Source organism: Eretmochelys imbricata, chromosome 8 (assembly GCF_965152235.1).
Source record: "Eretmochelys imbricata isolate rEreImb1 chromosome 8, rEreImb1.hap1, whole genome shotgun sequence".
Lineage (NCBI taxonomy): Eukaryota > Metazoa > Chordata > Testudines > Cheloniidae > Eretmochelys > Eretmochelys imbricata.
In genome coordinates this window covers 20,768,337-20,796,210 of record NC_135579.1, presented here as the reverse complement: position 1 = coordinate 20,796,210, position 27,874 = coordinate 20,768,337, and the positions used below count along the sequence as shown (strand labels likewise).

The following is a 27,874-nucleotide window of genomic DNA, read 5'->3' as shown; positions in this document are numbered from 1 at the left end:
AGAGAGAGACACGGACGGACGCTTAGGATTCTCACCTGAGGTGTGACAGACAAGGTTCAAGTCCCTGCTTCACCTCTGGCAGATGTCTCCTACATCCCAGGGGAGAAACCTGGCCACCAGGCTACTGGCTGGAGTGAGAGGGTCTCTATCTCCCCTCTTTTTCACAAATTTTTCGAAAGGGCTTGTTTTCGTTCCACACTGAATGAAAACAAGTGACAAAATCTCAAATTTTCACAGAACAGAATTCTTGTTTTCTAGCCAGTCCTATGTGTGACATAATCCCTGTCAGCACATGGCTGATTTTAATGCACACAGAGTTCAAGTTATACACAGAATTCATAAAATCTGTCAGAACTCATATGCTGTACTTAGACCTATTCCCTAAACTGTCACATGTGTCTTTGCTATATTTTGGCCTGTTTGAATGAGATAGATTATAGAATGCTTTTATTCCTCACAGTGTATCTCTAGCTAAACGCAATCTCAAAGCACTTTACATAGCTAGTTAAGCATAAGGGACCATTGTGATCATCTAGTCTGACCTCCTGTATAATAGGCCATTTAACTTCCCCCAAATAATTCCCAGAGCATGTGCCTTTTAGAAAAGCATCCAATCTTGATTTTAAAATTGTCTGTGATGGAACACTCTCCCCAACCCCTGGTAAATTGTTCCAATGGCTAGTTACTCTCGCCATTAAAAATGTACATCTTATTTCCAGTCTGAATTTGTCTAGCTTCAACTTCCAGACATTGGATCATGTTATACCTTTCTCTTCTAGACTGAAGAGCCTACTATGAAATTTTTGTTTCCCCATGTGAGTACTTGTAGACTAATCAAGTCACCTTTAATCTTTTCTTTGTTAAGTTAAATAGATTGAGGTTCTTGTGTCTGTCACTATAAGGCAAGTTTTCTAATCCTTTAATCATTCTCATGGTTCTTCTCTGAACCCTCTACAATTTATCAACATCCTTCTTGAATTGTGGGCACCTGAACTGGACACAATATTCCAGCAGCGGTTGCATCAATGCCAAATACAAAGACAAAATAACCTCTCTAGTTGTACTCAAGACTCCCACGTGCATACATCCCAGAACTGCATTAGCTCTTTTGGCTACAGTATCATCATGGGAGCTCATGTTCAGCTGATCATCCACCATGACCCCCAAATCTTTTTCAGAGTCACTGCTTCCCAGGACAGAGTCCCCCATTGAATGAATAGCCAAGTTTTATGGATGGGGAAAACTGAGGCACAGAGGCCATAAGGGACTTACCCAAGTTCACACAGCAGCAGAGTCAAGAACAGAACCTAGGTCTCCCAACTTTCAGATTCACATACAGTGCCCTGGAACCAGCTGTCTAGGCATAACTGCATATTACATTCCCCTATTGTCTAATTATAGTAATCCTACTTACGTTACAGAAATACATGTTTTACACAAACCCAAACTCCCATCTGACCTTTGCATGGGTCCTAAATTTGTACTTTTAAGTGCACATTACACTTCATTAGCTTCTCGTATGTGTTTTCCAAAGTCACAATGGCATAACAGCAGCAGAGCCTCTGAGCCAAGCCCTGGAAAAGACGGCAACTTTAAATAGCCTCTTTGTCTTGCTTTTCCTTGCTGAACTGTTGTACATATTTAGCATCAAGTTTCAATTTGATCAGAGACCCAGAAATAGAGACAATGGGGGGGATGAATTTCAGTATCGCTTCACTGTAAAGCACCCCCCCTTCCCCCACCACCCTACACGCTTTTAAGAGTTTGAAAATATCTTTTGTTTAGAAATATTTGGGGACCAGCTGGCTCAGAGTCAGTAACTGGAGACACCCCTTCACTCTTAAATGACCACTTCAAACCCAGACCACGTCAACAGCGAGTGGAATTTGTCATCTTCTTGCCTACATAAAATGGGTTAACTGGGTGACTAGGAATTGGACTAGGCCCCCAAGTCCACATCCAAGAAGCCACCACACTAAGCCCCTGTGCTGGCAGCATCAAACCAAGCTGCTCTCACACCCACAGAGGTGGCCTCTCCAGGGATGAGACACATTGGTAATGGGGAGGCCTCTGGGGGAAAGCTGGAACTGGTGATGGTAGGAAATGTTAGCATATTATGAGTTTTGTCTCACAAGCCCAATGCCCAGCTGTCAGCAGAGCCATTACAAAGTATGTCAGCTCACCGGGTGGACAGTGTTTGTCCAAGAGTATCCCGAGGCTCACTGTCAGGGAATGACAAAGTAATGGTAGTGACCACGCAGCTGTGAGTAACTCTTTAGCATGGGATATTCCAAAGCACATGCAGCAGGTTCCATATGGAAACAATGCAGATGGAGCATCTAGGGGTTCAGAAAACTTAGTCCATACACACTTCAAATAGATGTGGGACAGCAGGTTTTTGAAAGGATACAAAATGTAGGCAAAAAGAAAAGGAGGACTTGTGGCACCTTAGAGACTAACAAATTTATTTGAGCAATGTCATTAAATGCATGCAGTATTCCCCTCCACCCAATATTCTTCAAACATGCTGCTCAATCATCTCTAAAAATGTGCCCAGTGTTACCATTTAAAATATAGTCCCCCAATATTTTAAGTAGAATGGAAGTTTATAGACTGATCTATTGTACTTCCATGCATGAAGAAGCCTTGGAAAAAACAAATAGTATATACACACACATACACACCATAAAATGAGTGACCGGACTCAAAGCATGGTTGGGTTCTTCATGCTTAACATGAATAGAGCTGATCTATTTTTACCTCTATTGACATTGTCCCCTGGAGCCTAATGTGGGCAGGTTAGCTCCAAACTGAGCTGGTGTTAATCCACACAAGACCAACAAAGCATGACACGCACTGTGTGGGGGAACTGATTGTTGTACAGAATGTTTTGGCATCAGGGTTGACTGGCTTGGAACAAGACGTATGGCATTAAGGACACAACGTGGGCGAATAACCCCACTCAACATCTCTGGCTGAATGTATCAGGAGTTGCAGGTTACCAGCCAAAATTGTTTTTAAATACCATGAAATATCCAGTTATTATTGCACCAGCCACCATCTGGACAGATCAGCTAGGTAAGGACAGGACAGAATTTGAGCCCTTTGTCCCCTCTCTCTGGGCAGCAAAGACATTCAAAGTAATAAGGCAGTAAAAATCAGCCTAACAGCCAAGCTTCCGCTTCACAGACAGAATCCGATTCTCAACGCAAAACCCAGCCAGCTGTTTTGCTGGGGTTCGGTGCCACCGAGCCCCAGAATCCATTTCCACCTTTGATTTGGGCTGCACAGGACAGAGTCAAGTGGAACATTCGCCTTTTGGTAGCGTGATCCTCCTGTTTCCACAGCACCAGGGCCCTGAAGGAGACTCTAAAATCACTGCTAGTTTATTCATGGATTTATTCTTCCAAGAACTGGCTAGAGGGGAGGGAGTGATTCTGCCTGGAAGGAAACATTTGATGGAATTCCAACTCTGCAAACTAGAGCTGGGCCTAAGGCAACCCTGCCAGCCATGTGATTCCAGAAACATTAGAGGGGCTTCATCTCTAACTTCCCACCGTGCTAGGCTCCTCGGCATTCTCCCAACACACTTCCATGGCAGGACAGTCCAACACATCCTCATCCGCACAGCTAGATGAGCTCCAAGCAGCTGTCAGTCTTGGTTGGGCAGGGGTTAGCCAGGCTCTCAGGAGTAAGATTGTGGCACCCACCCAATAACAAGGCAGAGGAATGTGTCACCCTCTTGCTCATAGTTGTTTTAAGTCACAACCACACCATGAGAGGCCCCAACACAAGGCTTGGAGCCACAGGGCAATAAGCACCCCCAGGCTGGGTGGTCAGTGGGTTACAGTGACAGGAAGGTGGCTCAGGTCTGAGACCTGCCCCTGTGCGCATAGCAGGCCAACCATTCCTGGGGGCAGGACGAGAGATGGCTTTTGAGGAATTTGGCGGTGACTCTCATTGCAATAAGAAAAACAAAGCTCAACATTGGTTAGAACCCATGGCCTTATAGGACTCCACAGTGGTTAGACACTTTGACAATGGGGACAGGACTCAGTTAACAGAGACCCCCAGCCACCAGTGCTTTCAGAGCAGCAGGATCTGAATTGTGTGTGGCAGCATTCCCAGCGACCACAGCATGCAGCAACGGCACCCAAAATTACCGCTGGCAGGTTTCCTATCCACTGCCAAAGTGACTTTAGGTTCCAATACCTACTCCTATCTCCCCCCTCACTTTCTTCCCAGAAAGAGCTAGTAGGGCACTGAGAAAAGGAGTACTTGTGGCACCTTAGAGACTAACAAATTTATTTGAGCATAAGCTTTCGTGAGCTACAGCTCACTTCATCGGATGCATTCAGTGGAAAAAAGGCAGCAACAGTTTACACAGGCCTCTCAGTACAGGATTGCTCCTCCCTCCATCTATCAGGAGTCCCCCCTGGCTGCAGGCTTGATGGCTTCCCAAGTCTGGCTCCATTGCTCATTTCCTGTCCTATAAAGGGAGACAGCACCAGCAACAGCAAATATTCCAAAGTCCCCAGTGATTTTACCAGCCAGAATTTTCAGCGGCCTAGTAAGTACAGTAACTTGATTTAAATGACCCAACAACCAGCATTACATTCCGGCTCAAGGTGAGCCCTTGCAGAAGCAGTAATGTGAGTGAATGGAAGGTTAATATATTACTCAAGGGGGGGGGGGAAATGGGGAAAATAAGAATCATACAGAAATATCTTTTGTCCCACGCCTTTGCTACCCAGAATAAACAGGGCTGGGCCAAGACATTGTTCCCAGAGCATGTAGACACAGTGGGAGCTAAGCACACCACACTGTCTACAAAGGATAGAAAGAAGAGGCTGCTGTTATGATGCTTTCCATGACTTTTCTGCAGGCTAGCTTGGAAAAGCACAGTGTCCCAAACTGTTCAGAAAAGCAAACACCCAGTGGAATTCAGTTTGAGACAATTCAAAGTTACACAGCTTTCACTGCTGGACCTAAGATCTAACAGACATGCACTTGCCAGTCTGCTCATGTTCCAATCCAGAGGCTCAAGATGAAACTGCAGGAAGCAGGCCAGTCAGTGTCAGAGCAGAGTCAGCATGCAGGTCGCCTTCTGCAGTACCTTTGTGGCCCCATAGCTCAGCCCAGTGTCTTTGGAGTTGGTATTCTTAGGGCTGCAAGATCACTTCAGCATCATTTAGCAAACACTGTGGAGTGCCTTTTAAATAATTTTTTACACCTACTGAGCGGCCGTCTGGTTTAGTGGAACATGCATGGGACTAAGAGCCAGGAATTCCTCAAGAGCTAGCCCTGCCTCTGCCCCGACTTGCTGTGTAACTAAATTACTTGCGTCTGAATTTTCAGTAGCTTGGACATTCACAAATAGCCACCGGGTCCAAGCGAGAGCTGGGCACAAAGCCGGGCACCTGGCTAATCCAAAGTTGCTCAGCACCCAATGGCAGGGTAGGGGACTGGCTTCCAAACAGGGGCTGATCTGGGTGCTCAGAAACTAGTCACATCAGAGGCAGGACAAGCCAGGAAATGCTGTTTAAGAAGGTGATAACTCTGCAGCTCTTCACTGACAGCATGTGTACCCCAACGACAGGTACACACAACATAAGGACCCCACACACACTGGGGAAAGAGGATTTATTAGGGGTTTGTAGGGTTAGTAAAGGGAAGGAGGGAAGAGACAAAATTGGGGTAGGGAACTGGGGAAGAATGGTGGGGAGACATCAGGGTTTGCGGAGATCACCACCTAGGGGTTGGAGGACAGCGTCAGAAAGAGGCTGCACAGTTCAGTCAAAATGCAACAGTGAGCTAGACAAAGAGGGCTACAGAAGCCATAGGTTCTCAGAAAGGAGAAATTGATTTAAAGGATGTGTGTGTGAAACAGAAGCAGCCTCACTCCTCCTGCCCAGAGCTCATAAGGGATTCAATGCAGGAACATGCCTCAAAACACCCGGAGAAGCCATTGTCAGATGGATCCATCTCGAAGAGCAGTTCTCCAACTTAATTGTACCGCAACCCCCTTCTGACAAAAAAATTACTACACGACCCCAGGAGTGGGAACCGAAGCCTGAGCTTGCCGCCCTGGGTTGCGGGGGGGGGGGGGGGGGGAGCCAAATCCCAAGGGCTTCAGCCTCATGCGGGAAGCATGTAACCTGAGCCCTGCTGTGCAGGGCTGAAGCCTTTGGGGCTTCGGTCAGCCTCAGGCAGTGTGGCTCAGGCTTCAGCTTTGGCTCCAGCCCCCAGCAAATCTAACGCCTGCCCTGTTGACCCCATTAAAACGGGGTCATGACTCACAATTTGAGAACCCCTGATTTAGAAGAACTGTACACAAGCGCTAAGAAGAGAAGAGACAATGGGATGGGTTAGGAAGGTTTAGATGACACATGCCTTACATTTCAGAGGACTTCACAATAGTGTGACTGGGATAAGAATGCAAATTCTGTTTTCCATAGATTTGCAGCAAACATCATGCAGGTCAAATTAGAAGCTGAATTATTTCTCAGCCCCTCCTCCTGTACTCTAGCCCTGGGTTCCCCACATAGCCCTGCCAATGAACCTCAGTCCTGACCTGGAACACCACTGGGACATGCACCTCTGAAGAGAAGTCATAGATCAAGCCCAACTGTGGGGTAATTCTTACACTGACACAGAGGGTCAAATCCAGCTCCTCTTATTCACGCAACACTCCCACTGCATAAGACGAACAGAATCTGACTCAGAATATGAAGTAATTCAGAAATGTCCTGACACAAAAGTGTTCTTGACATTCAACAGGATTTTTGTCCACTGCTCCTCAGAAAGCAGGTGAGATGCTGGATTAGTTCAGTTGCTTTGAAGGAAAGATTTGGAACTAAAAGGATAAACCCCTCAATGTTACACAGAAGGTCAGAGATCTCACTGACTCTGTACTCTCCCTCAGAGGACTTCTCCTATCAAAGTGGAGATTAACCCTTCAAGATTTGGAGACCTCCTGCAAGTTCCACTCAGGAAGTTAAAGCAGACATTGGGACTCCCATCAGAGTCAGGTGGCACCACAGACAAGCACCCAGCTCTCACTCTGAACGTCTGCATTCAGCCACAGAAGTGAGTTTGTCCCGTCAGTCAGCATCCTGCACCAGAACTTCACTCCTACTCCCAATGGCACAAGTCGGCACCTCAGCAGCAGACAGGCGAAGAAGGAGCAATTAAACATCAGCCTGAGCTGTCCAGAAACAGGTAATCAAATGGTTGGTTTGTATTAGTTGCACAGCTAAACAGTCTTGGGCCATCAACTTTTGAAGCCTAACCCCTGATCCCCAAAGAGAAAAACTTCCCTCTCACCTTCACTATATCCAGCCCACCCACACACACAGTGAATGGACAAGGGATGAGAATCCAGCTTTATTGCTAGACCATGATCCATCCTCAGTGGCTGCTTTTTACTATATCCCACTCAGATACAAGGAACAATTTGATATTAGAGGATTTTCTTCTTGGTAGTTATTTGCCTTAGGTTTGATTATGCTCATTTCCTCAAGCACTGGGTTTACAGCATCTTCTTCCGGGCCTTCACTGTTCTCTGTATCTTTACAGTTACGAGGGAGCAGAATTGAATTTCTAACTGCAGGCTGCTCTCTAGTGGGGAATGCGCCCTCCTGCAGGCTAGGAAAAAAAAAAGTCTCTACACTGTAAGTCAGGCCTCCATGTTCACTCCCAATAAAAAGCTCTGGAAGGTAGAAGTGTGATGATTGCCCTATTGCTCTGGGGCAAAGTCACAGTTATGGGATTGAAGCTGAAGGATGTAGGCAGCGAGAGAGAGAGAGAGAGAAATTCTGTAGAATGGTTAAGGAGTAATAGGTTAGAATCATAGAAATGTAGGGCCGTGAGGGACCTTGAGAGATGATAAAGTCCAGCCTTCTGCATTGAGGTAGGACCAAGTAAACCATCCTTGACAGGTGTTTGTCCAACCTATTCTTAAAAGCCTCCAGTCATGGGGATTCCACAACCTCCCTGAGAAGCCTATTCCAGAGGTTAGCTACTCTTATCGTTAAAAAGATTCTCCTAATATCTAACCTGAATCTCCCTTGCTGAAAATTAAGCCTATTACTTCTTGTCCTGCCTTCAGTGGAAAGGGAGATCAATTGATCACCGTCCTCTTCATAATAGCCCTTAACATATTTGAAGACTGTTATCAGGTCCCTCCTCAGTCTTCTTTACTCAAGACTAATATGCCCAGTTTTGTTTCTTAACTTTTCCTTATAAATCAGCTTTTCTAAACCTTTTATCATTTTTGTTGCTCTCCTCTGGACTCTCTCCAGTTTTTCCACATCTTTCCTAAAGTGTGATGCCCAGAATTGAACACAGTACACCAGCTGAGGCATTAATTAATCCATTATAACACCCAGACCCTTTTCTGCAGTATTACCAGTGATTCCCCATTTTGTAGTTGTGCATTTGACTTTTCTTTCCTAAGCATAGTACTTTGCACTTGTCTTTATTGAATTTAATCTTGTTGATTTCATACCAATGCTGCAATTTGTCAAGATTTTGAATTCCAATCCTGTCCTCCAAAATGCTTGCAACCCTCCCAGTTTGGGGTCATCCTCACATTTTATAACCATACTCTCCATTCCATTATCCAAGTCAATATTTTCATTAAATGATTAACACCAGACCTAAGACTGGTCCCTGCTGGACCCCACTAAATACACCCTTCCAGTCTGCCAGCAAACCATTGATAATCACTCTCTGACTACAGTCTTTCAACCAGATGTGCACACACCTTATAGTCATTTCATCTAGACGGCATTTCCCTAGTTTGCTTATAAGACTGTCATATGGGACTGTGTCAAAAGCGGTTACTAAAAATCAAGATATATCATGTCTACCGTTTCCCCTTTCCACTAGGCCAGTAACCCTGTCAGAGAAGAAAATTAGGTTGCTTTGGCATGATTTGTTCTTGACAAATCCATGCTGGCTATTTCTTATCGTATTATCCTTTGGGTGCTTACAAACTGATTGCTTAATAATTTGATACAGTATCTTTTCAGGTATTGATGTTAGGCAGACCGGTCCATAATTCCCCAAGTGCTCTTTGTTCCCCTTTTCAAAGATAGGTCCTAGGTCTGTCCTTCTCCAGTCCTCTGGGACCTTGAAGATAATTGCTAATGGTACTGCGATTGCTTCAGCTAGTTCCTTAAGTACCCCCCAGGGTTTCTCAAATGCGGCCACTGTCGCTGCATGTGGCCACCAGAGCCTTTCCTTGCGGCCACAGCCATCTGGGCTGTGATGGGGGAAGGGCCCCCGCAAAGCAGTGGCCCCTCTCCCAGAGCCACCAGCAGTGGTTGGGCCTTGCCCCCCTCCAGAGAGAAAAACTCTGGAGGTGCAGACAGCTGGTGAATTCCCCACTTTCCCAGGAATAGCGGTGGCAGGCTTCAGCCACGGGGCTTCGGGCTCTGTCCATCCAGTGGCAAGCTCTGGTTCCAGGCTCCAGCCCCAGGCTCACCACCCCCGCCATCATCCCTAGGCCCCGCTCCCTGCCCACCTCCCCATTCAGGACTTAAATTTGTCCCAGGGCTTGCCAAGGCTGAGTAAGTCTGCTGTGAAAAGTGATATGAACAAACATACAAATATCACTTTTCACAGCAGAAGACTTACCAGCTAGCAAGTCTTACAAGAAGAAAAAAGCACAACCAAAAAAGCAAAAGAAACAACAACAAAAAGACAAGAACATGCAAAGTGCCTTATTTGTGTTTCTATTCCGTTTAGATCCAGTAAATAATAGAGACAACTGTATATTATTTTTATTACTGAGTCTGAAAAAAACCCAAACCCTACATAAATAAATTACAATGTTTTGGACATGTATGCGTGCATATTTATTTGCTTTTCCAAAAGGTAATTAAGTATTTTAGGAAAAATTGTCAGCACGGCCACCAGCAAGAGTTGTTGGTTGCACTGAGGCCACCAAAATACTTGTTGTGAGAACCCCTGCCCTAGGGTGAATTTCAGGAGGCCTTGCAGACCTGAATACATCTAAATATTCTTTAACTGATTCTTTCCCTATTTTGGCTTGTGTTCCCCTTGCTGTTCATATTAATTATGTTGAGTATCAAGTCACCATTAATTTTTTTAATAAAGGCTGGAGAAAAATAGGCATTAGATACCTCAGCCTTCTTGATGTCATCAGTTATAGGCTCTCCTTGCCCGCTAAGTACAAGGCCAACACATTCCTTCATCTTTCTCTTGCTTCTCATATATTTATAGAGCCTCTTCTTATTGCCTTTTATGTCCCTTGCTAGGTGTAACTCATTGTGTATCTTAGTCTCTCTGATTTTGTCCCTATTCTTTTGCACACCTCCTTGGCAATTCATCAACATTTCCACTTTTCGTAGTATTCCTTTTTGATTTTCATGTCATTAAAGAGCTCCTGATGGAGCCGAATTGTCCTGTCACTATTCTTTCTATCTTTCCTTCACATCCGGGCAGTTTGCTGTTGTGCCTTTAATGCTGAATAATGGGAGGAGATGAAGGTGAGAGAAATTAGGCTGAACAACAGGAAAGTTTCCTACCACGCAACCGTATGAGACTGTGGAAGAGTCACTCACGGGAAGTGTTGGGAGCCTCAGCTCCTGAAGCCATTTGGAAGTGACCGGAGCTGTTGGAGGTCTAATCCTCTCTTAGCCAGGACTTGGAGAAAAGCTCAGCTAAGGCCTTTCTGCAAACTCTACCTGGTAAGATTCTATGACTGGGAGAACAGTCCTGCCCTGACACAGGGGCCTGTGAATAAACACAACACTAGAGAGCAGCCCAAGCTCCACAGACTGGATCCAGATCTAACTTCCCTAGACGGAGAGTTTTTGGATCTGTAGGTTGAATCTGGGACCATCCCCATTTTACACAAATATCCCCCTGGAATTCTTCTGAACATAGCCTAATGTAACATACCAGCTGGGTGCAGTGCATAACAATGAGTGTGATGTGTCCCACCAGTGGCCAGGCCCAAGGAGAGTGTAAGGGTTCCATTTGTATTACCCTATCAAGTAAGTGGTAGAAGCCTGTGCTGTTGGAAGGAAGAACTAGGGTTCCAGTCCCAGCTCCTGGGTGTGTTTACATTAGAGAGATTTATGGGACAGTAACTTGTGTGCGTTGTCTGCATTTTGTCATTTATCATTCTATATTGACAGTGACAATTCAACTCGGTTATGTAGCAAAGTCGTCGTGCCCACCACCTCACTGATTTTATAACGTCACACTCTCAGATCCTCCAGGAGATTGATTCCCAGTATGTCCTGCTTTCTACCAAACTAGAAACCCAGAAATAGCGCCGCCCCTCCCTCCATCTCCCTCTCGATGTCATTATATACAGTTCTGTCTGAAACCAGAAAATTCAGAGGAGCACATTAAATAAATAGCCCAGCAAAAGCTACCCAAACTTATTTTGAGTTTCATAAGTGGCTTGAGACCAGTTTGAGCTTTGGCCACAAGTTCCCATCAGTTCTCATTTTACCCAAACCATATTACTTAAGCTTACAGCTCAGAGTGACTGGCAGCTGTAACAACAACACACATGCTATTATAAAAGAAATTAAATATTTTCTCTCATATCCTGGAAGGAAATTAGCCCTTACAGTGAGGATTACCATACATAGAAGAGCTGAGAAAGTCAATACCCTAAGCCTTCAAACCATTGACATTTTTCATTTCAAAACAAAGAAAAACCTCAGCTGGCAATTTCACCAGGTAAGGCTTTCTAAATGGAAAGAGATAAAAACAACAGCTAATATTATCCCCCTGACAACTGGTTGGCCAAGCCGATGCCATAGGCTGCCTGGCCAGGCCAGTAGAAAGAAACCATATGACAAAAACCACCTGTAACTTCACTTGAAATAAAAGTTGTTATAAATCAAAAAGTATAAACATCTTCAAAGCCAGTCAAGTGTCAGAGGACAATAAATGGATTTGTTTAGAATATCTGTGTTTAGCATAAAAATCAGGAAAAATCTTATTTTCAACTTCAGTAAAGTTCAGCCAAAAATATTTAGTGCTTAACAAACCAGAGAGATCATAACAATCACAGAAGCATGTCTGAGAAAACACAGAGGCTAGTTTAGAACCCACTCCTGCAAACACTTTCCAGTCTCATTGAAGTCAATGGAACAATAGCAAGCACTATGACCCCCTGTGAGTGTTTATAAGATCTGGTTCCAAGTATGGACAATCCACAAACTCTCTGCATCAGTCTTAGAATTTACACACATTGACTATAAAAAGGAACTTCAGCTGAGACCGGCATGATCTATTGGCCAGAGCACAGCACTGGAAGCCAGGAACTCCTGGGAGCATGCACACTCCCGGGGAGAAAGCACATGCCCCAAACTGTGCACACTCAGAACGAGAGCCCAGGATCATCCCAGAGATGTGTTCAGCAAACACGCCAAGCACAGCAAGGAAGATGTGGAGCTAGTCATGTGTGACAAGGCTAAAATAGAATCTACTACAAAGGAATACAGTATAGCAACCTCTCCGAGCATGAGAAGGTTAAACAGCTACCCAGACATGAATGCTTTGGTAAACAAGACCCCATGTCCTATTCAGCACATTAGACCTAAGTTATGCAGCAGCATCTCAGGAATTACGTGGTGGGGATCCCACAAACCCTCACTGCCACTCAAGTCTAGTACGAGCCATACAATGCTCCTTATTTTCTATTTAAGGCCATTTATTTCACGCTGTCCCGACTTGAAATTTTCAGCAGGTTGCAGATTATTGTACTGACAAGGCAAAACTGCCCCACAGAAGTTGTTAAAAGGAAAATTGGTGGTTTGAGCACGGGAGTAGGGGACAAGTGGGATTTTTGGCACTCAGGAAGGTGTGGCGGCTGGTTTGGGTTAGTGAAACTCAGGATGCAGCTGAGGCTTTTTGGGGAAGGGATTCATTTGGTCTTTCCACTCCCCTTACTGGGTAAGGGGGAGGCGATTTTACATTTGAGAGGAGAAGGGGATTTGAATTCTTTGTTCCCCAACTTTTCACAGCAATTAATTATCCCTCTGTACCCTACATCAATACCGGCTACCACATCCAACAATGACAAATGTGCACATTAACCTATTTCTGCTAAAATGATAAGGAATGAAGTAGTTAACATTGACATCTAAATTATCATAGTTTGGCATCAGAGTTAATATTCCAGAAATATGAATAGGGCAGGTCACACCTCTCTGAGCTTTTCTTTTAGGTGGTCTAAAGACTCAATAGCATCAGTTAATGTTTTGAAGGATATTTTCACAACCAGAAGGGCTAGACACTTGGATTTTTAACTGAAAACAGATTATGAAGCACAGTTATGTATTAATTGTAAAATAACCTTCAGTTACACAGCAATGTAATTACATTACACATATGCTCCTAATAGTAACTAATCAGCCCAAAGCAAGTACACTGCCAGCAGCCCACACGAAAAAACACGAGCCCACTGAAAAAAAAACAAACAAACAAAAAAAAACCAAAGCCAGCATTTGTCCAGAGTGTCAGCTGGTTAGCAACTTGATTAGCATTTAATCCTCAAACTGCCAGCAACACCCTGTGTGGGTCCCCTCCTTTGACATATATAAAATACACTCTCTTGCTCAACCTTGCTCAGCACAGTTTGGGATAGCAATAACTAGTCTGAAAAAGGGATCCAAGCCACAAACAATTTGTACCTTCCCTCCCCCGACTTTTTTTTTTTTTTTTTTTTTTTTTAAGGTGGGGGGGGGGAGTGTTACACGCTCAACTTCCAAACTTACTGCAGCTTCAGGCTGACCAGACAATCACCTGCTGTACTGCACACTTCTTGAGGGAGGGGGCAGAAATGATCAGGCTGCCTCTTCTCCTGAGATCAAGCCCCTTTTTCCTGTTACAGTAGATGGCACTCAGTACCAGCAGTGTGCTGCCTAACGTGGGGACGGAGTGCAGACCAGCGCAACATTTCTGTCTTTTATCTGGGAAGTGAACAGTACAGCTTCTCTTGAGTGATTTATACCACGTTCCTCATTACAAGATCCAAACGCCTTTCTCTCCCCCTCGTACACTATCCTGCATGGAAGGTCGGATCACGGAGTCTTACAGTTCAAGATCAGCAACTGCCATTACACATTCATAGGAGAATCTCATGCATTTTATTTACATCACATTGCTGTCATATTTCTGATAGCAAAAGAACGGTTATAATTTTTTCTGAGAAAGAGGGGGAAGGCAAACAAGTTCATTAAATCTATTTAAGGAAGTCAGTAAACAACATCAAGGACATAAAAAATTGACTATTTAATATTAAATATCAGGAGAGGGGAGTTGGTAACTGAGCATTATTTAAAAATTCACCTAAACTAGATGTTATACATCTGCCCAATGCTTGACTAAATGACAAGGTGGGGGAGGTAATATCTTTTATTGGGCCAACTTTTGTTGGTGAGAAGTTGGTCAATAAAAGATATTACCTCACCCACCTTGTGTCTCTAATATCCCGGGACCAACATGGCTACAGCAACACTGCACAGAACTCTGTTATTCTAAATGCATTAGGAGCATACACAAGGCCTGAGGCCCAGGACGGGTTAATAAAAGACAAGTACTGCCTTGTTGAAACTTAACACAATAATAATAATTGAAGTGTTAATTTGCATTACCTAAAAATGGGTTGTATTACCACACAGGATTTTTCATGTTATGATGCACTAGTATTTTATAGTGGTTGGCTGAGCTCAGATACCAGCATCCTTTAAATCCAGCCAATCAGATGTCTCTCTATTGGCCTTAGCAGAACCATGGAAACAAGGGGGATGCAAAAAGGAAGCAGGCAGGATAATAAAAGCACTAAGAGATAACCTGGCACCCAATGACAAGGACACTGTTGACTGATTTGTCTTCTTAGATCATGCTTTACCAGTCTGAGTGAGCTTGGATTGGCAGAGAGCTTTGATGTGAACTGCTGTTTGAATCTCAGAGGGTGGATCTGGCAAAACTCTAGTATCCTGGGCAATAACTGCAGAGCAGAGTATACACAATTCCTAGGAGAGGGAAGTTGCAGTGGGGAGAGGGAGGGAGATACAACTTTGATACTGTTACCATTAAGATAGATCAGGGACTCAAGCCACATGACCCCCCACTGCCTGCCCAAATAAAGTTTGACAGGTGTACCACACCTTAGAGTCTAGCTACTTTAGGACACCGGACTTTTAAAAAGCGTTTTGAACTCCCTATATAGCTTATTTAATTTTAAAAATAAAACATTAATCCAAATAAAATAAGAAGCATTCCTACCCTTTCCATGTTTACTACAATACCTTGAAAACCTCCACTTAAACCTAACAGGAAAGTCTGGAGTTTTTCAGACAATGAGGCAGATGTCAGGTCTCACTAACTGACCTGTCAGTGGTGGATTTCTGAGTGTCAACCAACAAACATCCTTTGGAAAACACTACAACATTTAAAAAAAAAAAAGTCAAAGAAATATACATGGGAAGAGCAATCTGAATTTGTTGAACTTTCCTTTCATTCTGTCTGAGGGTAGGCCAAATATCTTTCTATGGGCTCCCCTTATTTAAAATATATGCCCCAGATTTCCACGTTCAAATGCAACAGGTATTTGTTCCATTTCACTGATAAAAGAGGCTGGGCAAAAGCAGCGACACCCTGATACCCAGGGTGGGTGGGATGCACACGTTCTCCAATACACAGTACATTGCAAAACCCACGGCCCCCACTCACTAGCCAGGGCACGAACCCCACGGTCACCCGGGGCCCAGCACCACACCCCGGCACGGCTCGCCTGCAGTGGGAGCTGGGGTGGCCGCAGAGCCAGCACTGGGCACTCGGGAGGAGAACCGCGCTCCCCGCTGCGGTTGCACTCACCGAAGCGGATGCCCGGGCTCTGGCTGACGCTAAGGCGGCTTGCGGACCCTGCAGGGACGGACTCGGCGTTCCCCATGGCTCCGGCTCCCCTCCTCTCTGTCAGGCTCCTCCGTGGGGCGGGTCGCTCGGGGGTCGCAGGGGCTGCAGGCGCTGGACGAAGCAGGGCGCGGAGCTCCGGGGGCTCTGGCAATTGGCAGCCTGGGGCTCTCCCGCCGGATCGCGCGTTCAAACCCCGCAGCCAGCCCGACACGTGGGATCGGCCTCCCACCTGGCCCCGGGACAAACCAATCGGCGAGGCCGGGCTGGGCAGCGCACCTGCCAAGCGGGCGGTCTGCAGGGAGAGCCCCGTTGGCGCACAGCCCGCCCACGCGTGACGCCCGGCCGCCGAGGCTGCGCGGGTACGGATAGGGGTGGGAGCAGCGCGGCTGGCTCAGGAGCTTGGGGGGCAGGAGCATTCCTCCGCCCCCAATCCGGGGGCTCTGCGGGCTGGCCGCGCGTGACACCCCGGGAGGGGGCCGGGCTGCAGCTCCTGCAGATTTTGAAATGTCCCAGGGCCCTGAGGGGGAGGGGTGCAGCCTACCCTAGGATCCAGCTGTCCCTGCGAGGGGCTCTGGCTGGCATGGAGGCAGTAATACTGTACTACCCACCGCCAGGCTGCTGGAGCTCACCCACACCAGCTGCATTTCCCTGGGCAGAAAGGGCGCTCCCGGATTTCCAGCCATGTATCTACTCCCCCACCTTCACTCCTACCCCCTGTCCTCCTCAAAAAGTCCATCTGCTTCTATGCATCTTGGTGGGGAGGGACCCTGCTCTCCCAGGGCCCTTGGCTGAAGGTGACCTGCAAAGAGAAACAATATCTGCCTCCTGCCCTTCCTGTTTGTTTCATTTTTTCTGATGGACTAAGAGGCCTGGAAGTTTAAAAGAAGAAGGGGGGTGGGGGTCTGCTTTTCCTTTGCTCTGTATGAACTATAAATTCAGGTCCTCCCGGCCCTGACAGATCCCACAGTGCCTAGAGATCTAGAGAAATGGTGGGAACACTTCAGCCAAGAGAGTGAAAGGGGAGCAATTGAAAGGAGGCTGGATTTGCAATCAGACTTTCAAAGGGAACAGCTTGGGAAGCACAGTCTGGGATTGAGGGCAAGTACCTGGATTTAGAAACCCCCTAGAAGTCTAAACTAGGACACCCCATCCTGGGCCTGGCCACTCACCCTGTACAGCCCTAGAGAGGAGCAGTATAGGGCTGTTCTGCCACAGAGGGAAGCTTCCTAAACCCAGGATATTCCCCAAGGCCAGCTTTAGCCCTTTTATAGCTGCTGAGCTGCCATAGGGAGCCAGGGCTGGCCCAGAATCAGGCTTTTATTTTTTACTAACACCTATTTAATATCAATGACCAATAAACATTTAGAGAAAAAAGTATTTATTAAAGATTTAACACCCCCTCCCTTCGATTAAAATGTGAGTGTTCACAATACACATGCTTTGAGACCTCCAAAGGGTCATCAGGTGAGGCCAGCATAGACATGACTGATATCTCTAATCTAAATATCAAATAAAACATATTTTAAATAGCCTTTCAGACCTTCCATCTTTATCATAAAGCTTTAAAAAGGCACAGTCCCATTTTAAAAAAAAAAAACATTCTTTTGCCTTGTTAATATTCCTCCAATTAGTAGCATATGTGCTTAGTCTCAGGGCAGTGCCACCGTTTGTGGCCTAGAGAACCTATTAACAAACACTGCACAGAGGGCAACAGGGAGATCCTCTCAGAGGTCTGTTGGCTTTAAAAAACCCTCTGGTAAAGTCATTCATTCCTGTATGTAATTCCATTGACTTCAACATAGGAACAGCCATACTAGTCCAGACCAGTAGGCCATCTAGGGGATATCCTGTCTCGAACAGTGGCCAGAACTAGCTGCTTAGAAGAAGGTGCAAGAAACTTGCAACAGGAAATTATTGAACAACTTGGGGGGGAATTTCTTCCAAATCCCACAATTTATTGTTGCCTTATGTTCTGAAGCATGGGAGTGTATAAACTCTAAAAGCTGCTGTGAGCCTTTATGAACTCATCTGAGCTCCCTAAGGTTTGCACAGCAACTATGTGAGTTTCTGCTCTGTGGAGGTCAATTATGCCAAAGATCTGGTCTGGCTATTTAGTATTGAGAATCTAGAGATGCCACCATACTAGCACCCACCTACACCCCATCAGTCTAAGCCACCCGTACATAACTGAAAGAATAAATGGAGAACGGCTAGGGAGCTGTCTTCAAAGTCTCTGCACGCTGACACCAGATCTTCTGTTCTATTATTTTAGCATTATTATATGTGTTATTCATAGAGTGCCAAGGGTCAGTTTGGGGTTGTACAGATACAGAGAAAAACATACTTCCTGCCCCATGGAGTGTACAACAACAACAAAAGTTATACAATGTGCAGATCTAGAGTGTTGCTGTTCAGAACTAGGGAAATCAATAAGTACCCAGGGACAGTAACAGAAGTTCCACTGCAGGGATAGTCACACATCCCCCTCTCGGTGCCTTTTATCAAAGGACATCATCATGTAGAGAGCCCGACTGAGGAAGGATGATGTCCAGCTAAAGTGAGAGTGTGAGCGGAGGAGTGACTGTGACAGCTGGGTACTCTTTATCTATCTGCTAATGCACTTTTTATCTCCTCCTTTAGGTGAGTGCAATACTACAAGGCCTCATTTCTCCAGTAGCCTTGTAAAGCATCCTGAATTATTTGATCGTACTGGACCCAGACACTGCAGTTTATTTTAGCACAGGATTTGGGGCCATTATTGTAGCGGGTTTTTTTTATATTTTTTGTATTTTTTAACCAATACTACTTACTTCCAAAGCAATATACAAACGTTAACTGAATAATCCTCACAACACTCGTAAGGTAGGTAAGTAGCATTAGTCCCATTTTACAGCTAGGGAAATTGAGTGACTCACAAAAGGCCCTGCAGCAAGTTACTATTAGAGCCAGGATTTGAACTGAGTGTTCAGTGCCCGCCTAGACCAGGCTGTTGCTGTTCTCTGAAAGGGCATCCACTTCACAAGCTTTCTTAAAAGGAGCGAGCTTGCATGCTCTGCTGGTTCTCAGCAAATATTTGGAGTATGTTCTTGCCAGTCTTGAGGCAGATGAGTAATAAATACAGAAGTTTTCTCTTCCCTTTAACAACAGGCAAGTCAGATCCACCTAAGCAGGTGGAATAACTGCATGTATTTAGTGGCAGCAAGTTAGAACCTGATTGCTATAAAAATCAACTCAAAAGCCAAGGAAATAGGCCCTAGAGTCACATGGTTGGCATACACAGTATTTGTGATGACTTAAACCTCTCATTTCAGAGTAACAGCTGTGTTAGTCTGTATTCGCAAAAGGAAAAGGAGGACTTGTGGCACCTTAGAGACTAACCAATTTATTTGAGCATAAGCTTTCGTGAGCTACAGCTTATTTAAATAAATTGGTTAGTCTCTAAGGTGCCACAAGTACTCCTTTTCCTTAAACCTCTCATTGTGTGAGACTGAGCCAGGGATAGGACCTCTGGAGCACAACCAAGGAACTCTAATCAGATAAGAGAAGCATCCCTCCGTCTAAATCTTCTCTTGTTTCTGCTTGAGTAGCTGCCATCCTGTCCCCAGGAGGACAAAGAACAAGAGCCAGGCCAAGCAGTGTCACTCTGTGCCTTCTGCAGGCTATTCGCTGACACTAGGAGCAGTATTCACTGTGCTTTGGTGAAAGGAGCATGACAGGTCTGCTCAGAGGGGCAGGTGGTAGAAATGAAGACAATGTGACAGAAAGGGTGATTCAATCATCTGTCCAGCAGCACGAGCTTCTCAGGAGGCAACACATTCCACTCACTCTGATCTCTGTCAGTATGTTTGCTGAACATCAGCTAGTCTCTCTGGGGACAGCATAATTTTAGGTGCAGTGTGGTCAGTGATTAGAACAGAGGCCAGGTCTCAGGAGACGTAAGTTCTAGTTACAGTTTTGACAGTGATTCATTGTGTGACCTTAATCAAGTCACTTTGGCCCAGGTCCTTGAAGGTATTGAGGCTCTTCACTTCCACTGAAATCAATGGAAGTTAGACGCCTCAGTACCTTTGAGGATCTCGTCCTTTGTCCCCTCTGTGCCTCAGTTTCTCCATCTGTAATATGCAGAAAATGCTGACCTACTGCACACAGGTACTGTGAGGATGCATTAGCTAATTTTTTTAACATGCAAAGTGCTGTTTATTAGTGTCACCCCAAATAGCTGTTAGACAGTAATAACTTCAGTACATATTTATTCAGGCTGGACAGGAACCAGCAGCCTCAGATAACAAGCTGCTCGATCCCCATACCAATTACACCCCAGCTCAAGGGGCACCACATCTGCTGCACTCAAGCAGCTGGCTATGAGGGCTGTATTGTGCAGCCCACTACTTTCCTAGCTGAGCCAGCTAGAAGGTGGGGACAGCACAACTTTGGAGTCAGACCCTGCTTGATTATTATTAATCATTGTTTCTATTGCAGCAGTGCTCATCAGGATTGGGATCCCGTTGTCCTAGCTGCTGCACAAACACACATAGGAAGAAGATATGGGCTCTGTCTCAAAGAGTGAGCAGCGGTCTGAGAACGGGCAACCTTTATCATGAAGCAAGGGGGTGCAGGTCAGGGGAAAACCAGGTGGGTCACTCAGCACCCATAGTTCTCACTGTTGATCCTTCAGCCTTCAATGAGAGATGGAACTAGGATGACCAGAGAGCAAGTATAAAAAATCGGGACAGGGAGTGGAGGGTAATAGGTGCCTATATAAGAAAAAGCCCCCAAAATTGGAACTGTCCATATAAAATCGGGACATCTGTTCACCCTAGATGGAACATGCCTGCTGCACACCTCTATACTTGCCCTAAGCCCTAATTCTGGAAGCCAACACGGTAATGTACTCCATGCCAGCAGGAATCATGTCATTCAATAGCATCTTACACTAGCAGGTCAGTGGGGCCGGGCCTGTTTCTGAGGGTGTTGTTGCATGATCTGCTCAGCTCCTGCCCTTGCGTAAGCATTTCCAACCACTAGTAGCTGTGCACACATACAAGCAAAAGAACATTGCAAAAGCTCCACATTTTCTGATCCCATTGCCCTGTTACATACCTACCTCACAAGTGTGTAGTGAGGATTAATTAATCATTGCATGTTCAGAAAAAAATATATTTAAAAATGAAAAGTGCTATGGAAGTGCTAATAATTATTGTAATTGAATAGCCTGTATTAGTATGGATTGTCTGTATTACAGTAGTATACCTAAAGACCCAAATCAGATATTGAACTCATTGTGATTGGTGCTGTACAAACCCATATGAAAAGATGGCCCTTGCCTTGAGTCCCTTACAGTCTTGCTAAGAAACCAATATTTTCTAATTACTATTCAGTGATTCCATTTGGCAAGTATGGTAAGATGGTAAGCTTATGCTCAAATAAATTGGTTAGTCGCTAAGGTGCCACAAGTACTTCTTTTCTTTTTGCGAATACAGACTAACACGGCTGTTACTCTGAAACCTATGGTAAGAATGTTATTCATACAGCCACTAGAGGGGAAGCTTTACCTCACAAATCATTTAGCTTTAGCATATTAGGCATTGTCCACACAGGAAAGCTTTTTTCATGATAAACTAAGTGAATTTAAACTGATACAGATATAGGTTCAACCCCCTGTGTGTACATTCTTATTCTCGGATAAGAGGGCCTTTTCTGGTGTAGTTTATGTTTCTTAGGAAAGGGTTTAAGGTGTATTCTTACTCACACACACACACACACACACCTTTTCAAGATCCATGGGTCCTACACATGCCTATCACAACATGTCGTGTACCTCATCCAGTGCAATAAATGCCTCAGAAACAACTATGGGTGAAACTAGACAATCATTATGCTCTCGAATGAACTCACACAGGAAAATGATAAAAGACAAAAACCCAGGGGCAAACATTTTTCACAAAGTGATCATGCCATATCTGACTTCTCACAGACTTTAAGGTCAGAAGGGACCACCACGATCATCTAGTCTGACCTCCAGCACATTCTGAGCCACAGAACCTCAACCCTGTTCTTATAACAGACTCCAACCTCTGCCTGAGTTGCTGAAGTCCTCAAATCATAAAGACTTCAAGTTACAGAGAATCCACCATTCCCATTAGTTTAAACCTGCAACTGACCTGTGCCTCATGCTGCAGAGGAAAGTGAATAACCCCCAGGGTCTCTCTGCCAATCTGACCCAAGGAAAATTCCAACCCCAAATATGGCAATAAGTTAGAGCAAGTGTGCAAGACCCACCAGATAGACACCTGAGAAATAATTCTCTGTAGTAACTCAGAGCCCTCCCCATCTAGTGTCCCATCACCAGCCAGTGGAGATATTTGCTGCTAGCCGTCACAGATCAGCTACATGCCATTGTGTAGGCAGTCTCATCATCCCATCCCCTCCATAAACTTATCAAGATCAGTCTTGAAGCCAGTTAGGTTTTTTTCCTCCACTGCTCCCCTTGGAAGGCTGTTGCAGAAGTTCGTTCATCTCAGTCCTTGTCTTCAAAGGAAACCTGCACACTTTTAAAAGATGAACCTGGGACTAACTTAAATTCATAACTTTGTTAGACACTAAAATTCCTGGACTGAAAAGAGAGACACTGGATTTATGATTTATTATAATAATCTGTAATCCCCAGAATAACCCTAAATAATAAGATAGGTGAACTAGAGTGCCTTGTATTAAATGAGGATATTGATATAATAGGCATCACAGAAACTTGGTGGAATGAGGATAATCAATGGAACAGTAATATCAGGGTACAAAATAAATCGGAAGGACAGAACAGGTTGTGCTGGTGGGGGAGTGGCACTATATGTAAAAGAAAGCATAGAATCAAATGAAGTAAAAATCTTAAATGAACCAAACTGTACCATAGAATCTCTCTGGATAGTAATTCCATGCTTGAATAATAAGACTTTAGCAGTAGAGATATATTACACACCACCTCACCAGGATGGTGATAGTGACTGTGAAATGCTCAGGGAGATTGGAGAGGCTATTAAAACAAAAAACTCAGTAATAATGGGGGATTTCAACTATCCCCATATTGATTGGGTACATATCACCTCAGGAAGGGATGCAGAGATAAAGTTTCTTTACACCTTAAATGACTGCTTCATGGAGCAGCTAGTCCTGGAACCCACAAGAGGAGAGGCAATTCTTGATTTAGTCCTAAGTGAGCACAGGATCAGGTCCAAGAGGTGAATATAGCTGGACCGCTTGGTGATAGTGACCATAATATAATTAAAATCAACACCGTAGCACTTAATTTCAGAAACGGGAACTACACAAAAATGAGGAGGTTGGTTAAACAGAAATTAAACGGTACAGCACCAAAAGTAAAATCCCTGCAGGCTACATGGAAACTTTTTAAAGACACCGTAATAGAGGCTCAACTTAAATGTATACCCCAAATTAAAAAACATAGTAAGAGAACCAAAAAAGAGCCACTGTGGCTAAACAACAAAGTAAAAGAAGCAATGAGAGGCAAAAAGGCATCCTTTAAAAAGTGGAAGTTAAATCCTAATGAGGAAAATAGAAAGGAGCATAAACTCTGGCAAATGAAGTGTAAAAATTAGTATGGATTGTCTGTATTACAGTAGTATACCTAAAGACCCCAATCAGATATTGAACTCATTGTGATTGGTGCTGTACAAACCCATATGAAAAGATGGCCCTTGCCTTGAGTCCCTTACAGTCTTGCTAAGAAACCAATATTTTCTAATTACTATTCAGTGATTAATATAATATAAAATATTATAAATAATACATAATATTATATATATAATATAAAATAATAATATAATATAAAATATTATATAAAAATATAATCAGAAAGGCCAAAAAAGAATTTGAAGAACAGCTAGCCAAAGACTCAAAAAGTAATACCAAAAAAAAAAAATTAAGTACATCAGAAGCAGGAAGCCTGCTAAACAATCAGTGGGGCCACTGGATGATTGAGATGCGAAAGGAGCACTCAACGACGATAAGGCCATTGCGGAGAAACTAAATGAATTCTTTGCATCGGTCTTCATGGTTGAGGATGTGAGGGAGATTCCCAAACCTGAGCCATTCTTTTTAGGTGACAAATCTGAGGAACTGTCCCAGACTGAGGTGTCATTAGAGGAGGATTGGAACAAATTGATAAAATAAATAGCAATAAGTCACCAAAACCAGATGGTATTCACCCAAGAGTTCTGAAGGAATTCAAATATGAAATTATAGGACTACTAACTGTCATCTGTAACCTATCATTTAAATCAGCTTCTGTACCAAATGACTGGAGGGTAGCTAATGTGATGCCAATTTTTTAAAAGTGCTCCAGAGGAGACCCCGGTAATTACAGGCCGGTAAGCCTGACTTCAGTACCGGGCAAACTGGTTGAAACTATAGTAAAAAACAAAATTGTCAGACACATAGATGAACATAATTTGTTGGGGAATAGTCAACATGGTTTTTGTAAAGGGAAATCATGCCTCACCAATCTACTAGAATTCTTTGAGGGACTCAACAAGCCTGTGGACAAGGGGGATCCAGTGGATATAATGTATTTAGAATTTCAGAAAGCCTTTGACAAGGTCCCTCACCAAAGGCTCTTAAGCAAAGTAAGTAGTCATGGAATAAGAGGGAAGGTTCTCTCGTGGATTGGTAACTGGTTAAAAGATAGGAAACAAAAGGTAGGAATAAATGGTGAGTTTTCAAAATGGAGAGAGGTAAATAGTGGTGTCCCGCAGGGGTCTGTACTGGGCCCAGTCCTATTTAACATATTCATAAATCATCTGGAAAAAGGCGTAAACAGTGAGGTGGAAAAATTTGCACATGATACAAAACTACTCACAATTAAATCCCAGGCAGACTGCAAAGAGCTACAAAAGGATCTCTCAAAACTGCGTGACTGGGCAACAAAATGGCAGATGAAATTCAACGTTGATCAATGCAAAGTAATACACACTGGGAAACATAGTCCCAACTAGACATATAAAATGATGGGGTCTAAATTAGCTGTTACCACTCAAAAAAGAGAATTTGGAGTTATTGTGGATAGTTCTCTGAAAACATCCACTCAATGTACAGCAGCAGTTAAAAACGTTAACAGAATTTTGGGAATCATTAAGAAAGGGATAGGTAATAAGACAGAAAATATCATATTGCCTCTATATAAATCCATGGTACGCATGCAGATGTGGTCACCACATCTCAAAAAAGATATATCGGACTTGGAAAAGGTTCAGAAAAGGGCAACAAAAATTATTAGGGATATGGAACGGCTGCCATATGAGGAGAGATTAATAAGACTGGGACTTTTCAGCTTGGAAAAGAGACAGCTAAAGGGTCGTATGATAGAGGTCTATAAAATCATGACTAGTGTCGAGAAAGTAGATAAGGAAGTGTTGTTTACTCCTTCTCATAACACAAGAACTAGGGGTCACCAAATGTAATTAATAAGCAGCAGATTTAAAACAAAAGGAAACATTTTTTCACACAACACAGTCAATCTGTGGAACTCATTGCCAGAGATTGTTGTGAAGGCCAAGACTATAATAGGGTTCAAAAAATAACTATATAAATTCATGGAGGATAGGTCCATCAATGGCTATTAATCAGGATGGGCAGGGATGGTGTCCCTAGCCTCTGTTTGCCAGAAGCTGGGAATGGGTAACAGGGGATGGATTACTTGACAATTACCTGTTCTGTTCATTCTCTCTGGGGTACCTGGCATTGGCCACTGTTGGAAGACAGGATACTGGGCTAGATGGACCTTTGGTCTGACACAGTATGGCCATTCTTATGTTCTAACCCACTAGCCCCCACCCCCCAGCTTTCTTTTCTCCTTTCCCCACTATGACTGTAGAGGTGTATTTGGGCCACTTCACCTTGAATGGTCTCTTGAAATTTGTGTTAACTACTTACCCTAAACAATCTGTTGCACCTTGTATTTAGCTGTGACACATTTCCCAAACCTGAAGAAGAGCTCTATGTAGGGGGACGATATTTCCAAAGGAAAAACAGCACACCACATGAGGCTTGTCTGTCACAGGGGCTAGGCAGGGCTTGGGCAAGCAGCAATGCAGATACTAAATAGGGTGACCATATTTCCCAAAGGCTGGGGCTGGTGTCGCTGCTGGCATGAGCCCTGCCTATCCCCGTCGTCATCCTCCCTCCCCACACGGGGCTGGCATCACCGCTCGCCCCACACACATGTTCCTGATCAAGTTGGCAAGAGCAAACAGGACAAATGCCCACTTTTGCCAAAAAAGTTGGGACGGCCAGGGGAGGGCTTAAAGAAGGGACGGTCCCGGCCAAAACGGGATGTATGGTCACCCTACCTCTATGTAAGCTTCAAAGTTTGTCTCTCATCAGCAGAAGTTAGTCCAATAAAAGATATTACCTCACCCACTTTGTTTCTCCACACACACGCTGTCAGGGTTCCCTCCCCACTCTGAACTCTGGGGTACAGATGTGGGGACCCGCATGAAAGACCCCCTAAGCTTATATTCTACCAGCTTAGGTTAAAAACTTCCCCAAGGCACAAACTCCTTTCCTTGTCCTTGGACGGCATTGCTGCCACCACCAAGTGATTTAAACAAAAATTCAAGGATGGGCCACTTGGAATCCCTATTCCCACAAAATATCCCCCAAGCCCTTTCACCCCCTTTTCTGGGGAGGCTTGAGAATAATATACCAACCAATTGCCTTTAATGTAAGTACAGACCAAACCCTTTATCTTTAGGACACTAAAATCAATTAGGTTCTTAAAAGAAGAACTTTATTACAAAGAAAAAAGTAAAAGAATCACACCTGAAAAATCAGGATGGAAGGTAACTTTACAAGGTAATAAAAAGGTTTAAAACACAGAGGACTCCTCTCTGGACTCAGCTTCACAGTTACAAAAACATGAATAAAACTACCTCTTAGCATAGGGAAAATTCTCAAGCTAAAACAAAAGATAAGCTAACGCATTTCTTTGCTTACTTACAATTTTTGTAGTCTTAGATGGATCATTTCAGGTATGTTTTTAGGAGATGTTGTACCTGCCTGGTCTCTCTCTCTATCTGGAGAGGGAACCAATAAACAAAGCACAAACAAAATCTCTCCCGCCCCAGATCTGAAAGCATCTTCTTTCATTATTGGTCCTTCTGTTCAGGTGCCAACCAGGTTATTTGAGCTTCTTAACCCCTTACAGGTAAAGCGATTCAGTACAGCTGCCACGGAGGGATTTTATGTTACTCTTTCTTTTATATTTATGACACACACACATATTCTTATTTCAGAGGTCACCTTTGTTGAGTGAAGAACGGCAAACTGGAAGTGCAAAGCTACTAACGAGCCAGCCAGCAGCTGCAGCAAAAAGGGCATGTCCTACAATGAGCTACTCCAGATCAGGTATCCTAGGGACCTGGCTCCCTCTCACATTGTTGCAATGCCCTGCTAATAGGGACCAGAAACACAATGAAGGATTTCAGTATTAGGCCAGGTGGAAAGCAGCCACAGATCCTGAGATTTCTTCCCCCATCATCTGGGATGTGACCTGGGTACAACAGAAACTGTAATCCCTTTACCTACAAAGAGTGTCTCTTTGCAATTGATTTTCACTAGAGCCTTTTTCAATCATACAGTGAGAGTCAATGAACCTCGAACAATAGGAAAACTTCCAGCCTCCAACAAAAATAGACCTCTTTGTTACTCATAAATGACATGGATAAAATTATGTCACGGAGGTCACGGAACTCACAGGTTCCATGACTTTCAGAGACCTTCGTGATATTTTCTGCTTCAGCCCTGGGCCAGTGAGGCCAGAGCTGCCAGCCAGCGGGGGGCTCTGGAGCTCTGAGGTGCCACAGGACGCAGAGGAGCCCTGAGCTCTCAGCCACCACAGCTGGGAAGGGGGCCTGGAGCCCTCAGCCACCGCAGGCAGCAAGAGACCTGG

The 27,874-nt window shown here is 44.4% G+C and overlaps 1 protein-coding gene across 1 annotated transcript in view; it reads right to left on the bottom strand.

Annotated features, from left to right (window-relative positions):
* The window catches only part of NEURL1B (neuralized E3 ubiquitin protein ligase 1B), a 208,330-nt gene extending 192,378 nt beyond the window's left edge, over window positions 1-15,952 (bottom strand). Inside the window, exon 1 of the mRNA XM_077825031.1 lies at window positions 15,877-15,952. Within this exon, the coding sequence (XP_077681157.1) occupies window positions 15,877-15,952 (76 nt within the window). The remainder of the gene's footprint in view (window positions 1-15,876) is intronic.
* Window positions 15,953-27,874: the final 11,922 nt, after the last annotated feature.